Source organism: Nilaparvata lugens, chromosome 3 (assembly GCF_014356525.2).
Source record: "Nilaparvata lugens isolate BPH chromosome 3, ASM1435652v1, whole genome shotgun sequence".
NCBI lineage: Eukaryota > Metazoa > Arthropoda > Insecta > Hemiptera > Delphacidae > Nilaparvata > Nilaparvata lugens.
In genome coordinates this window covers 66,187,320-66,203,171 of record NC_052506.1, presented here as the reverse complement: position 1 = coordinate 66,203,171, position 15,852 = coordinate 66,187,320, and the positions used below count along the sequence as shown (strand labels likewise).

The 15,852-nt window shown below is 34.5% G+C and overlaps 1 protein-coding gene across 1 annotated transcript in view; it reads left to right on the top strand.

Moving 5' to 3' along the window:
* The window catches only part of LOC111048076 (synaptotagmin-1), a 95,073-nt gene that overhangs the window by 64,054 nt on the left and 15,167 nt on the right, over positions 1–15,852 (top strand). The window contains exon 2 of the mRNA XM_039424346.1: positions 11,466–11,649. Within this exon, the coding sequence (XP_039280280.1) occupies positions 11,477–11,649 (173 nt within the window). The 5' untranslated portion in view covers positions 11,466–11,476. The remainder of the gene's footprint in view (positions 1–11,465; positions 11,650–15,852) is intronic.

Here is a 15,852-nt window from a genome sequence, read left to right as displayed (position 1 = left end):
TAAATGCTATCAAATATCGAACATCACTAGATACTTTCAGGAATAATAACTATTGAATTGATCGAGTTATACAAGGACATGAATGATTATGTATGGGAGTAGTGGTTATTATTGTTTGACAAACCGCTGTCATGTGAATCCATCACGGATCGTAGCTCTGCTCCAGTACTGTCTAATCAAATATGAGATGACCTTTATTAGCTGAGTGAATAGTACAGGAGTATGCACTGACGTGAACCTGAATACATCGCCAGACCCGAGATCAATGCTCTGCTAAGCCACAAAACAATTCCAACAAACATAACCAGCAATCTGAAATATGTGCAATATCGCGGTCGTAGTATAAGTGGAGTCAGCCCATCCCCCTACCTTCACGTTTGACGTTGGCATGTTTAAACATGTATGTAGAGTGAATGGTGCGAGCAGGGGGTCGAGGGCGAGCCAACTACGTACATCGGAAATGGGGGTGTGAGGGTTGCTACCGTGGCGGGGGGGGTATAGAGGGGTCCGGCGCCGTCCGGTCAACCTGTTGTCTCGATCAACAGTGGAATGTCACGTTGTCGATAAAAGGGTCGCCGGGGTGAGAAATCGACGCCGAACAGTGGCTGCAGGCTGCCTGCTTTGCAACATCATAAAACCTCACCAATTCATCGATAGATTGAACTGTCTAGTGTAGTTATCATATTGATGGTTCCTAAACCAGCCTGCAGTTCCCAGCGGCTCCCAACTGGTGGTCCAGTTGGGTATGTTGTGGAGGTCCGCGACATATAAACAGAAAATTTAGGGAAAGTACGGTATAATTTTAATTTAATAGAGATGAGGTACGTATTTTTCTCATCGATACTAAGTACGGAGATTTGCTCACAGACTTTTCCTGGCTCTGCTCAGTTGCTTATCTAGCTGATGTTTTTGAACATTTGAATGGGCTGAATCAAAGTTTGCAGGGGAAAAATGTTGACATTTTTAAAGTGGAAGATAAAATTAGTGCTATGGTGAAAAAGTGCCGAATGTGGCAACGCGGGTAGAAGACAAATCATTCACGAATTTCTCTACTTTGAAGCAATTCGTGGAGGCTTCTGAGGAAAATCTACCTGATCAAATAAAGAGAAAAATAACAGAACATTTACGCAGCTTAGCAATCAGTTTTAGGGAATATTTTCCTGAAACTGACCCAGATGATAATTGGGTCAAAAATCCCCTCTGCTGTCAGGAACTGGCTCTTCCTGATTGCACTATAAAGTTTAAATATTCTGACAACCTATTTAAAAGATGATAGATACAAGTCATATAATGTATATTCCCACTCTGCCATTTCATCAGATTAGCTGCTATACTTATTACTATTAACTACTAGCTTACCCGGCGAATTCCGTACCGCCAAAAAGTCAATGTATCTCATGTCACATTTGACTTTATTTGGTGAATCATGAAATTTATCTGACAATCGATATTTTTATTTACATCATAATACGGACTTCCTATGTGATTGGTCATGCAGCATTTATTATTCCGAAAAAATATTCTTCTCAATCAATTGGTAGTAATATCTATCAGTAAAGTGTTGAATTAAAAAAAATAAATAGGATAAATCAGTGTTTCAAAGATGAATTTAATGTTTTCATAGTTGTTGATTGTCAATAGATGGTCTAGGAAATATGCGATGTATGATGAATTACACAGAATTCCATATTCCTTCCATCTTCCATTTTAGGATGAATATAAGCTAAGCTAAATTTAAAAAAATGTAAATTAGTCAGTAATTAATGAATGCAATATGAACAACTCTCTTTCATGAGGTGAATGATTTTTTTCCAACATTTTCCAGTTTCTCAATGGTAGGGGAGTGATAATTATTTGTATAGGTCTTCTAAGGAACGATTATCTACAGCTGGTACCAATCAACTACACTTCAACTCCAAACTACCGTTTTAATACCAGTACACAATTTATCACAGGATGACGTGTTTATTATTCAGCTGGTAACTTACAAACACACATACATTATTTTTATATAATATCCTATTATATTAAGCGAGCAATTTCTGTATATTTATATCTGGTTATTTATGTTCAACGGATCTCGAAAACGGCTCTAACGATTTTCACGAAATTTGGAACATAGTAGGCTTATGATATAAAAATTCGATTGCACTAGGTCTCATTCTTGGGAAAACTCGCTGAACGACATCAAAAGGATAATTCATCCTTGGAAAACAGATGATAATTTCGTCGTCTCTCGATAACAGGAAATGCGTGTGCCTAGAGTATATAATAGTTTTCAAAGTTAATCATTATTTGACAATATTTTAAGTGATTAGTGAGTGTTATTTTGTTATTCAATTTGGTTTGAATATAATCTAAGTTATACATTTTTTGTTTTCAAATGTTTGAACTGAAAATTGAACCTGAATTTAAGTGTATGGAATATAACCTACTTTCTGGACTATTATTTTATAGTGTATAAATCATAATTCGGGAAAGAAACAGTTTTGGGCTGTGCCTGCTAGTACTTCCCCAATCATTTTAAAGAATTGTGTTCGGTTATCAAAAGTCAATCAATAAATAACGAGCGAAGCTCGATGCCATTTATATAGATTAAGAGTGTTTGGGGGGGGGGGTCCTAATACGTTTTCATGGAGAATTAATTCCATTGAACTTTTAACATTCAGTGGAAATTACATTAAAACTTGATAAATAGTACGAAGAACTTGAAAAATTGCATACTTTATTATAAAACTGGGGTGTACCACACCCCAGAGTAGAAAGTTTCCGTCGCTGACGGAGCTGTAGCACACTGAGAGTCAATGCTAATGGGGCCAATGCATCAGCATAATGCAAATTGGATTTACATAGTTTTGGAATATCCCAATAGTTTGTTTTAAAGGAGGAGGAACTCAAATTAAAATGTTCGGGGTGGTACACCCAATTTGAAGGTTTTTATTTACAATTCCTTTCAATAATTATACCCATTTCCACACGACTAGTCTGAATGTTTGAAAGATTACGATTTTTCTTTAAATAAGCAGAGTTCTTCCTTGAAGTATCGAACTAGAATGTTTTGTGTAGAGGTGAAGGTGATAGTTATTTATTATGACAGTTATAGATTTTGTTAGTTTATCTATATTGAGAGACTTCTAGTTGTCGCAACCGGAAATTTATTAGAAAAATAACGAGATTGTCACACCATTTTCAATCTCTTGTCAACTGCTATTATTGTAAATTGGACAATACTTGACGAAGTAATTTTTAATAGAAAATAGGTCCATATTCTATATTAACGTACCTACTATAATAATCCGTTACTGGAGTGCTTCTTCATAAATTGAATTAATATGATGCAAGCAATAAAATGTCACTTAAATCAACTATTCAAATCTTCAGTGAAAGATCAACAATACATTTACAATCTCAACAACGTCCAAAGAAGTCTGTGAATAAATGTGAAAAGCAGAAGATACAAAACTTTCACGTTTTAAGAATGGAATTGAAGTTGAAATTTTTCTTAACAAAATTAATTGAGCGAAAGACACAGAGGTTTTTATAGACAATATCGTGCTTATATCTTACTTGTTGTTGGACATTGAAGCATTGCGTTAAACGAAGAGGAACGTTGGAGCAGTCGAAGTTTTTCGACAAAATAAATTTGTTTGTTCCAGTTCCTTCTTTGTTCATTAGCAAATAACAAAGTTGAACGAAAGTCAACGTTTCAGTTTGCTTAGTTCATACTTATCAACTTGATTAGTTTTGTTTTGACATGAAAATTAAGTCAAATAAACAAGACCTAAAAAGTCAACTTGTTTTTCTCACATTAATCGATCGGTATATAGAATAACCCATATATTTTTGGGAGAAAATTTGATTCCGATTGTTAATTTGTCTTTCGAAAGACTAAGTGTTTCGTGAAATTTTATCTATTTAAAACACTCTACAAACAATTTTTGTTCACTAAGAGCTCTAAAAACTTTTACAATTAAAAGTTGAACTCAATAATACTCTTCTGTAAAATATTAATGAGATCGTTAGTTCCGGCTTGGACTCGTTTGAAATGTTTATAGACACCAGAGAGGATATAACTTTTGTGAAATAGATTCTGTGTTGCTCAACTCTTGGAACTGTATGTCAAAACTCTTAACAATAGAAAACTTTTCCAATCCGACCACGGTGCTTCATTGGGGATGGGGATGTCTAGCGGATAAAATGGCATTTCTCCAAACTTTGGACCTGCGAAAGTTTGTTGACTACATGCCGATTGAAGGTGTTCGGTTTAGTGTGCCTGATACAGCACACAGGAGATTTGAACAATAATTGAAAGAACGAGGCAATCAATTTTCATTAATTTATTCAACAATGACCCAGCAGGAATTGCTCCGATGAACAAAGGTGTTGCATGCAATCTATTGTTTAACTTACAATTCATCATTCAATGAAATGAGAATGAATATGGAAAAATGAATACTAAAATTTCACAGTTTGAGCAGCCAGTGTAGGAACAATGAGAATTTTGTATTTTATATTTTATAATATTTGTTGTTTGACATTATCCCACCCAAACATATCAATGAATTATTCATTACTGTATTATAATGAAAAACTCTAAAAAACACTGTACAGTTGACTACTGTAAATAGCTGAATTATGAGTACCGTACTGTAATGTATGTAGACTACTATAGAAGTACAAGGAGTAGCTTACTGCTTTATCAGTACAATTTCATGTGATGCTTATTTCAGTACGGTACCTATCATAACCTATGCACGGTGATAAGTAAGTCTGCTGTATTTATCGTATCAACTAACTGTACTTGATTCGATCTCTCTTGCTATATAATTGATACTTTTTCATTTTATAACTTGTAGTTCTGTGAACAGTAGACCTCACGCAGTTTTCTCATCCACTAGTATCTGATGTCACCTGTTTGAAATGTTACTCAGTTCACGTTTAAATTTGTATTCCACATATGATATAATTTATCCAGTCCCGTGATAATCTCTCCATCTGATGAAAATTAATTTTTTACAATCAAAAATATTATAATTTCTTCAGAATTATTAAGTTCATTCTATTATTTTTGATCACCTATTAAATTAGTTTTCCAAATGTAAGAATATTGATATTGATGGGCACGAATAATTGACCGAGCAAAGTGAGGTTCAAGTCCACGTTTTACCATTTCTCTTTATGTTTATATGTTTTTATGTTCATATGTTCCGCATTTACGGCGAAACGCGGTAATAGATTCTCATGAAATTTGACAGTTATGTTCCTTTTTAAATTGCGCGTCGACGTATATACAAGGTTTTTGGAAATTTTGCATTTCAAGGATAATATAAAAGGAAAATAAGGAGCCTCCTCCATATTCCAATATTAAAGTAAATATCATACTATATAGAATTACTAGCCGTCAGGCTCGCTTCGCTCGCCATATCCGTCTAGCAAGGGGGCTTCGCCCCCTGGACCCCCGACTGGATCGTCCAAGAATGAGATCAGCAGGCTCGCTTCGCTCCCCTGCATTTTTCATTTGAGCATTTTCATCATATTATGTTAGGACGATCCAGTCGGGGGTCCAGACTAAACGTCTGGCTAAACGGATATGGCGAGCGAAGCGAGTCTGACGGCTAGTAATATAATATTCCCAGGAATAGCTCCGATTGAAGTAGCAGTGCCCAATCAATTTTTCCGCGATAAGTGCATTTCAATCTTCAACTTGGTGCCAACCTAACAAAGTCAACTCAACTTAATGCCAACCTGACAAAATTATTAATTTAGTTACCAGTTAACAACTGTTTCGAAGAGGTACTCTCTCTAGATTATAGTTCTATATTAACATATGGTATGGCCTTTTTTCAATTATAATTGAGAGAATAAGAAGAATATACATGCTAAATACGAACTTAAAACCTTTAAAAACCACCCTTAGAGTTAAAATATTGCCAAAAGATTTCTTAGTGCGCCTATAAAGGGTCAACTGAACATACCTACCAAATTTGAATGTTTTTGGTCCGGTAGATTTTTAGTTCTGCGAGTGAGTGAGTCAGTCAGTCAGTCAGTGAGTGAGTGCCATTTCGCTTTTATATATATAGATTCATCATAAATCAGCTGTCGAGTGGATTATAAATTGCATGCAATGACGCATGCGATTCAATATCTCAATCTCAATATTTAACTTGGTGAAAAACAGCTGTTGTGTGGACTGTTAATTGCATGCAGTGAGGCATGCAATTGATAACTTGAGGTAGCATAGTATTTTCTCCTGACTTTTCTCTGCTTTCAACTTGGTAAGCTTTTGATGATAGTAGCATAGCTGTTTACATAAAAAATTATAAGCATTGTCGATACAACAACCCAAACAGCCATTAGTCGTTACTCACCGATATCTGGCCGACACGAAAGGACAGGACAGAATTTACTCTGATGGGCAGTCTTAGAGGAGACTGTGGTACATAGCTGCGCGAGGTCTACTGTTCATAGAACTACTAGTAATACCATTACTGCAAAACAAAATATTGAAACCAAAGAACTTAAAGATGCATACCTCTTCAAGTTCTTTGATGGAAACTATGGACCTTTTAGAAATAGACACGGCTTCTCCAGACATCTGTGTAATTCACTTGTCAGCTGATTCATTATGAATATTAGAGTAAATATCAGACTATTCTATAGTCTGATTAATCCTATCTTCAGAGTAGATTATATATATATATATATATATATATATATATATATATATATATATATATATATATATATATATATATTGTTCTGAACAAAGCTCAGGCTAGAGCTACCAGAGGACTGTAATTTACTATTTAAATAATCAAATACAAACAAGGGGCAAAATTTAATCTTCAATTTGAGCCAGGTTATTTGTACAGTTAAACTCTGCATTAATGAACAATAAAAAAGAGCAAAAACTCACCAGATTTATTCCAATCTTGACTACTCGCCCTTCGAAGCCTTTATTAGGTGTTTTGGTCAGGTTCAGGGTGGGACGAAATCTGGGAAGATAGGTTCTTGCTTCCGGGCTGCCTTTTCGCGTTCAACTTGCAGGCTATGCACTGTGTTTTGAACAAAGCTCAAACTGGATTCTTTATAAATTCAAATCCGATTCAAATTAATTCAATTCAATACTATTTACGCTGTTATATTCATAATTCACACACACTACACTCAAACAATTTACAAGAAATTTCCGATCGAAATTACATGACAAACACAAATTTGTTCTTGCAACCGAACGGGCTGACGAGACAAGACAGACAAGACAAGAATTCATCCACAATGCCACGCAGCAGGACGGTCTGCGCCGGCGCAAACACAAGCCTGCTATTGGCAGAACCACAGTCTGGCATTCTGGCGCTACAATTCGAATTCTCTGGCCAGAACATATAATATAGTGATATTGAAGTATGAAGGAATTCCTTTTCTTTTCATATTATCTTTAAAATGCAAAATTTCAAAAAAACATTGTGTATACATCGACGCACAGTTGAAAAAGAAATATTCCTGTCAAATCTCATCGAATTATATCAACGCGTTTGGCCATAATTGCGTTACATACGAAACGCAGAGAAGAAATGGAAAAGAAAAGAAAATGAATTCCTCCATACTCTGATATCACTATATATATATATGATATTATATATATATATATATAATCTACTCTGAAGATAGGATTAATCAGACTATAGAATTATTCATAATCAATCAGCTGACAAGTGGATTACACAGATGTCTGGAGAAGCCGTGTCACATACATATACAAACAAACGAAAATCAGAGTTAAAACATAGACCTCACTACGGTCGGTCAATGACGCAAATGCTAATGGAAAACTATATTCTATTTGAAGAATTATTAGACCCCAATCCTGATTAGAATAACAGATAGCTGACAGATTCTAATTAGCTTGAGAATAACTTTATTGAAATTGGAAGGCGCACCTGCAAAATCCAATTTAATCTTCAATTACAGCGCCACTTCCAGTAATAATAATTAATGCACCTCCAGTATGAGAAGAAGCATTCAAATCGTGGAAGTTCTTTGAAATATCATATCCAAGTTGTTTAGTTCATTTAAATCTGGCGTTTCCATTCAATTTGTGAAGAAATATAATAGCATTCATAGCATACAGAAAAAGAGCAATACGATTGGTTTCGAGGTAGGTAGTAATTGATTCACTTCATGGCTACATCAGGCTATATACTTTTCAAAAACCATCATGAAATAAGATTGATCCACTGAGCTTCTCTAAGATTTTCGTGAAAGATGTAAAGTTGCCAAACGGTTGGTAGCCTACAAGCCTAGTCATAAAAATGATCAATTTGAATTTTCTATGGATACATTCTGTGAAGTTCCAGATCTTTGGATGCAGAATTCTTTGATTGATGTTTATTGAAAGTTTACACTTAATTGTATTATTAGCCTCAGTTAGGTACGGAGCATATTATTGAGAATCTCAATAATGATATTCATCGTTATATCTCACATCATTCCTTTACCGATCCAGCCAAGTCTATTGAGTCCCTGAACAGCTTCATTGTACTCGAACAGAACATTTCAATTCCAATCCAAGCGGGACTCGATTCAAATTGAGAATAAATCCGATTTCGAATAGGAAGGAATAAAATAGACCATTCAAATGGTAGAAGCGTTTCCTTCAAAACGAGGTGCAAAATTGAGAAGGAAAAGATCTACTTAAATTCTGGCGAAATCGCTGTCAAAGAAAATAGAAAGAGAACTTCGCAGATAAAATCGACAATACCACTCATCACCCCTCTCTGCAACAACTTCAAACAGCTTTCTCAAACATCTTTTCTTCTCCTTTCCGATCATAAATCCGTTCAGCTCCATTCAAACAGGTTTGTTGCTCTTTCAGAAATCGTTTTCCGAAACGAATACAAGCTCTCAACTCAGAATCATGGTACTGCCACAGAGTTAAAACTCACTCTTCTTTGATATTTAAAGAGCCTTGATTGGTTCAAATCTAATCCAGCTTAGTTCAGAAGTATGAGCATTCTACCAATCTAATATAAACTAGATGATATTCTGAAGAGGTAAAGAAGAAAGGGGAATTCCTCTAGTTTCTTTATTAAAGTCTACCAAAAACATTGAGACTCAGTCCAGAGATATTCAAGAATTATTAGACGAGTACTCTGTCATCACTTCTTTTTATTCAAAACTGGAGGATGGATTGAAGGATGCGAAGTTGCAAGTTGAAGGATAAGAATTATTACCCTTCTTAAAATCTCAAGAAACCCTTATCTAAGGAAGGAGACATTCAAATTAAAGAGGAGGAAGTGAAAATTTCTTCAACAATCAATATTGAAGAGATGCTCATCCTAAAGCAGGTAGGGTGAGGATTTTGGAGAGAACATTCATTCCTAATTGATCATGTTGATATACCGTTGTGAATAGAAAAAATAGAGAACGCTTTGATGAAGAATATATTTCCTTGATCGGGAATATGTTGGTAACAAGCATTTGATGTATTTTATATGAGATTGTCATTCGAATTGATAAATGTCAAAAAATATCCGCTGGTCAGTTTATTGACAAAGCTGGTGGTCGAGTACAGAAATTGTCTCTATTCCAACAGTGTCAGTGTTGACTCGACAGGTCGCAACCGGCTGTATTGATCTAGCACTCTTGAACGGGCCGTCAATGGTAATAAAATATTCCGATAGCATGCTGCGAAAATGGCCCGAGGCAAATAAGGCGAGCGTTTCCATTATATCATACAATATCTGTAGAGAAGGAGAGCTGTTTTCCTGATAAGGGGAGAGGATTTTCAACACTCCAAATCCTCTTTTCCAAATGATAACATTGCAGGTTCTCATTCAATCCACAGCTCTCATTGAAAAATAACGAGTTGGTGGCTTAGCTACTCTCTGACAAACATGTAGATTATCTAGTCATGTCAATTTGATTAACAAATTATCTTGAACAATTAATATCATAGTATCAACAATATTCCAATCCATCATTTTGAATAATGTATTCAAACTGACAGAGATTCAATTAATTTTCGAAGCTTTACTGACAGGATTCGAATGCAGGATTCAATTACTGTAGTGGTTTCATGATAAATAGATGAGCATCTGTTTCAAATACTCATCGCTATTGCGGTAAATTCTATCAGAAGCACATATCGCCGCCATCCATCCATCCATCTATTATTTCCATTGTATCGATGATAGGCAATTATAATTTGACGAATCATGCGATAAAATGATTCTCAATGTATGAATTACTTTAAAATAAGTGCTAACATTGAAGAAGTCAAGTCACTACTACTTTCTGATAAAATGCTTGATATTGATACAGATTGGGATTCTAGAGAGTTACTATTAGGGAGAAAGATAAGAAGTAAGGTGATTTAGATTAAGGTTGATCTTGGGTTGAGAATGCCAAGAAGTAAATAAATAAATTCAATAAATATTCTCAAAGATTCAATAAACTCAACTATTGGAACCTGATTGGTAAGTTATTTCATAAACATTTGAAAGTGATTTCTAGCCAATTTCTGACATAGAAACATACAAGCAAAGCATGTCTAGTGTGATCACACAGTCAGCTTCTTCCGTATTATGGAGCTTCTAAATCATCATTAAACAGGGCCCACGAGTACTCTGGAGTTTCCAGGTCAACCGCACTCATAATTCATGTACGTGTTAGTCTTCTCCTGTAGGTGCCTTCCCTACAGGTTGTAAGGTTGGCTATCAACATGGGTATTTTTACTTTATTAACTGCAGCTCTAAAAAGGTAATGTGTTGCCCAATTGAATGCTTTTCAAAGTTTTTGTCAATCAATACGTGCTTCTACGTCGCATCGAACGTTTACCAATAATCTCACCTTTTATCATGAAATTATGAGGTACAGAGTCAAAATACCTTGCATGTGATTTATAGGCTATCGAAACTTGAAGATAACTCAAATCCAAGGTTTCCAGACATCAAAACATTTTTTTTACGTCTCACCAAAACGTTCACCAATAATTAAATCTTCCATAAACAAAAATATAAATCTGAGTACCCTTTCTATATTATTTCGTCACGACATGTTTCGGCTACTAATGCCATTTTAAAGTGAAAATGGCATAAGTAGCCGAAACATGTCGTGACGGAATAGTTTAAACAGAGTACACAGATTTAGACTATATGTTCATTTTTATTCGGAAGTAGCCTTAAATTAAAAAGACTTCTACCTTCGATAAATAAAGACGTCCAAAAATCGATATGTGTGTGTTACTGGTGTAACCCTCTTGTCTTCCTTGTTATTGATATTATTATTGTATTGTATTCACTTGCATTTTGTATTGATAGAATTTGCTTGTATATGTATTTAAAATGAGAAAATAAATCGAAAATTGAAATGAGTATCAAGTGTGATTTTTTGTCTTATTGGTGTTCAAATCACTGACAACTTTATACAAATGAGATGATAGCAAATGATGGCTTTGTTTGTAGATCGTGGTGCAATGGAGTGGGTTGGAGTGGCGGGGGTGGGAGGCTGGGTGCCGGTGGTCTATGCCGTGGCATCGTTCCTGCTGGTGCTGGCCGCAGCTCTGCTTGCCTATGTGGCCTGCTCACGGCGCTACCGACTCAACTGGTTCGAGCGCAATCTGCTCGAATCTGAGGAGCTGAGGTACAGGTGCGTACACCACCTCTTTCCTATTTGTTCATTTTATGGCAAAACAGAACCATAGAGAAAGGATAGCATAAGTAAATATCCCATGCTGTAAGTCGTCTGTGTTCCAAATTTCAAGACGATTTTTGTTAACTCAGGCCGATTATTGAAAACTTAAAAAAGAAAATGAAGTATTACATAAATCAATACTATTTTAACATTGAATGCCCTGTAGGTATTCCTTTATTGACATTATCAGGCATTGAATATTTCAAATATTAATAGAAGAAGAAAGAAAATTACACAAAACAAAAAAAAATTCTAATATTCAAGTTGAACATCAAAATAGAAAAAAATCTACTCTTTGAGTTTGGTTTCCGTGCAGGAGGCATTCATGATACGGTCTTTGTACATATTCTGTTCAATCAACTAATCTTAATTAGGTGCTCAACCATCTATACCATAGACTATATTCTTATATTAAGAAATAAGAGAAATCTTCACTGTAATCAAAAAGGAAAGTACAAAAAAATAAAATAATAGAATCAATAAGAACAACATTTCAATATTCTCAATTGATAAAATGAAATCTTTCAAACTAACTCTCACTGCCCAACTAAAATTACGCTCTCTCATTTCTAATTACTGTCTATTAATGTCTATTATTACTGTTTTGGCCGGATGAGAGTGTAAGAACGGCACAGTATGAGAGACTACCAGCACGGAGTAAAAAGCGTATTCCTTTTCTGTGCTACCAGCGTCATTTATAAAGAACTAGCAGGACTATCCGCTTGAGTTAACAGTGCAATTTGGATCATAGGCGCCCTTCATATACGATGGGACATCTTCTCATGCTATCTTTTATTTATTGTAGAAATAATGACAATTTTCAATTCACTGACTGCATTATGCTGAATCCTCATCTTAGATACCTAACCATCTAATTGTTAGATTAATTAAGATTCATCTTAATGCACCCAATTAAGATTAATCACGTTGATCATCCTAGAAAGTTCAAAACAATAGTACACAATTGGTTGATGAGCAAAGGAAGACAGAACATAGAAAACATTATTTCAAGTAACAACTAACCACCTAATGATATACTAAACACGAATTAATTAATAATCCGCACAAAAAAACAAAACCTACTCTAGAACATGGTACGCCATAGTGGAGTAGGTCAATTTCCACAGAGGAAACACTAAACATGTAGAGGACACATTATTAGAGATTTTTTGTAACTAACTATTGTATGTAGTTGTAATTTATCTAATATTTTCTGTAATTGATGTAGTATTTCTGTAGTAGTTTTAGTTTTTTTGGGGAAATAAACATGTATTTATTTATTATTTATTCTTTATAAAAACAAAATTGTTCAGAGATGATTCTTAAAAAATATAATTGTACATTGGATTATCTTGGTAATGTTACAAGACTTTTGGATTGCGTTCAAGTTTATGATGATTAGAATAAAGTCTAGCTTTGACGGGCTATGAAGTAGTATGGGACAATGAGATTTTTATCAGAGCATTAGCTATTGAAGTAGAGATTGGAGGTGTGAGAGTGAAGTAATTATTTATAAAGATCATCGTTTTTCAATCTATTAAACTATTTGTTTGGGCAGATTTTCAACAATCACCTCAAATCACGTATAGTATTCCGATCATTAATTCTCATTGTTGAAAATTATATTTACTTTTGAATTGTAGGAATTGACATTTCTTACTATTTATTGTTAATTGCCTTTGCTTCAAGAATTGGACAATTGACTGTACTCCAGTAAAAGCATTTATTTCTAGACTATCTAATAAATAATTGTTAAAGATAAGCGATGTGTCATCAGCAAACAACAGAGCTCTGTGATCTTTTAACTCTTTTGGTAATTGGTTCACATACAACAGAAACAGTAAGGGACCCATAATTGAGCCTTGAGGTACTCCAGCCTGGACCTCCAGTTTTTGAGATTTAATTTTTACTATTTCATTCCCATCCACCTTGGTAAGCTCAACACACTGGTTTCTACCTATGAGATATGATTCAAACCATTTTAGTTCTATACCATTCACACCTACAGTTTTTAGTATTTCCAATAATATTCTATGGTTCACACAATCAAAAGCTTTGGATAAATCAAGAAATATTGCGGCTGCCTTCTCACCTGAATCTATTATATCTATTAGTCTTTCAACAAGGGATACTATTGCAGTCTTAGTAGATTTCCCTTTCTGGAACCCATGCTGTTCATCACATATGAAATTAATTTCTACCAGGTGCATCAATAACCTATTTAAAACTACTCTTTCAAAAATTGTACTTATTACATTTAGAATACTAATGGGTCTATAATTTACAACGCTTTCAGAATCACCGTTCTTGAAAATTGGCAAAATTTTTCCTTGTTTCAGATCATCAGGGAAAATACCCTGCTCTAGTGAAGTATTAAGGAGATTATTTGTTTGGGCAGATTTTCAACAATCACCTCAAATCACGTATAGTATTCCGATCATTAATTCTCATTGTTGAAAATTATATTTAATTCATTTTTGAACAATAAATTATAGTTTACACATGGATTACAGGTTTTAGTAGTTATTCCTTGTCATTGTATACTCTTGTATACTTCCGCATGTATTGAAATGCTCATTTATTATCAATTTCAAAAGAAAATATATACTGCCTCAATCAAAAGAAGAAGTTCTATAGAACTCGTTAGCATCAGGAGGGGCTCAGGTGAGATAGAAAGACGATATTTCACCACACAAACGCATTAGGAAAAGTTTCTTCTATTTTTTTTCAATGGACGCCAACATTGGAAAGAGGATGACCGAGAATGACAATCCAAATATATGGCCTATGACCAACAGATGCAAATTGCGGACAATTTTTTGATTAAAAATAGTACTATTTCGTGAATAAACAGACAATTTTTTTCAATTGTTTGTTATTCTTCTCAAATGAGGGAAAGTGGATTAAAATGTTAATATACATGTATTATCTAAACTAAAATTCCTCACCCTGTCATATTATGCAAGTTCCGACTCGGCAAAATAATTCATTACTTATTTTTTTCTTAATTGAAAATATGATGGTGCCCCAAACAGGACTTTTAGTCCTCGGGGTACTTGAAATTATTTATTCTTCTATTGATGTAAATGAGTTATTGTGATTTCTTTGTACAACATTTATCTTTATAATTTGCAATATTGTTGTTGTGATTTATATCTACTCTAATTTCATAATTTCTGATTATGTGTAATGTACCAATTGGAAAACAGAAGGGGGTTGAGGAGGCTTTTCTGATAACACAATATACTATTTTGTCAATAAAAAGATAAATTCTCTCTTATCAGCCAGCAAAATGACAGTGTGACAGTGGTGACATGAGTTTATGGGGCATGATAATGAGAGATATGTAGGAGCATGAAGCATGATTCCCAGCCTCGATCTGCAATACGTGAGTTGCATATTGATTAGAAGCCACCAAAACCTCTAACTCAGTTTATTTATTTATTTATTTATTTATTTATTTATTAGAACAGTCACAAACACGATATTTGGAAAGAGAAACAGGCAATTGCCCAAAACTTCTTCAATTCCTTGATTTTGGCACATAAATAGTCCAAAGTGAGGTTAAGTTTAAAATTTCTGTTTTCACCAAAGATTAACACTCAGAGAATACGTATTTGAGATATGACTGATGAATTTTGAATTTCGAAGGGTTGATAAGAGCCGGAAATAACACTAAACAATCCGAAAGTTTCAATAATATTGAAATAAACTTGAAAATTTTGAGCAGAAAAATTAAAACTACTATCACTGCAGTTGGCTTTTCTAAACGCCTTGGAGCTTAGGTTTGGTGATATGCAGGCGGCCAGCTTGCCACTTGAAAAAGTCAGCTCAGCAATATTCGAAAATCCTTATGTAGAAGAAGTGCTATTGATGGATGACACTTATCTTGCTATATGATGAACATCCAATATCCTCCTATTCATTTGATGGATAAGATATGTAGAGTCCGCACTAAAGGAACGTAGGATAGAATAAATTATAGTTCAGCCCATAAGAAATATTTTTTACCACATGATTTGTACTTTTTATTGGGTGGAATGTTTCTCTATAGGTATGTGTATCTCACATGAGAGTAATCTCATACTGATTGAGCTGTAACATACAATGACCAGAATAAGTTTTCAATTTTGGTTGTAAGGTGTCACCCTTTTCACT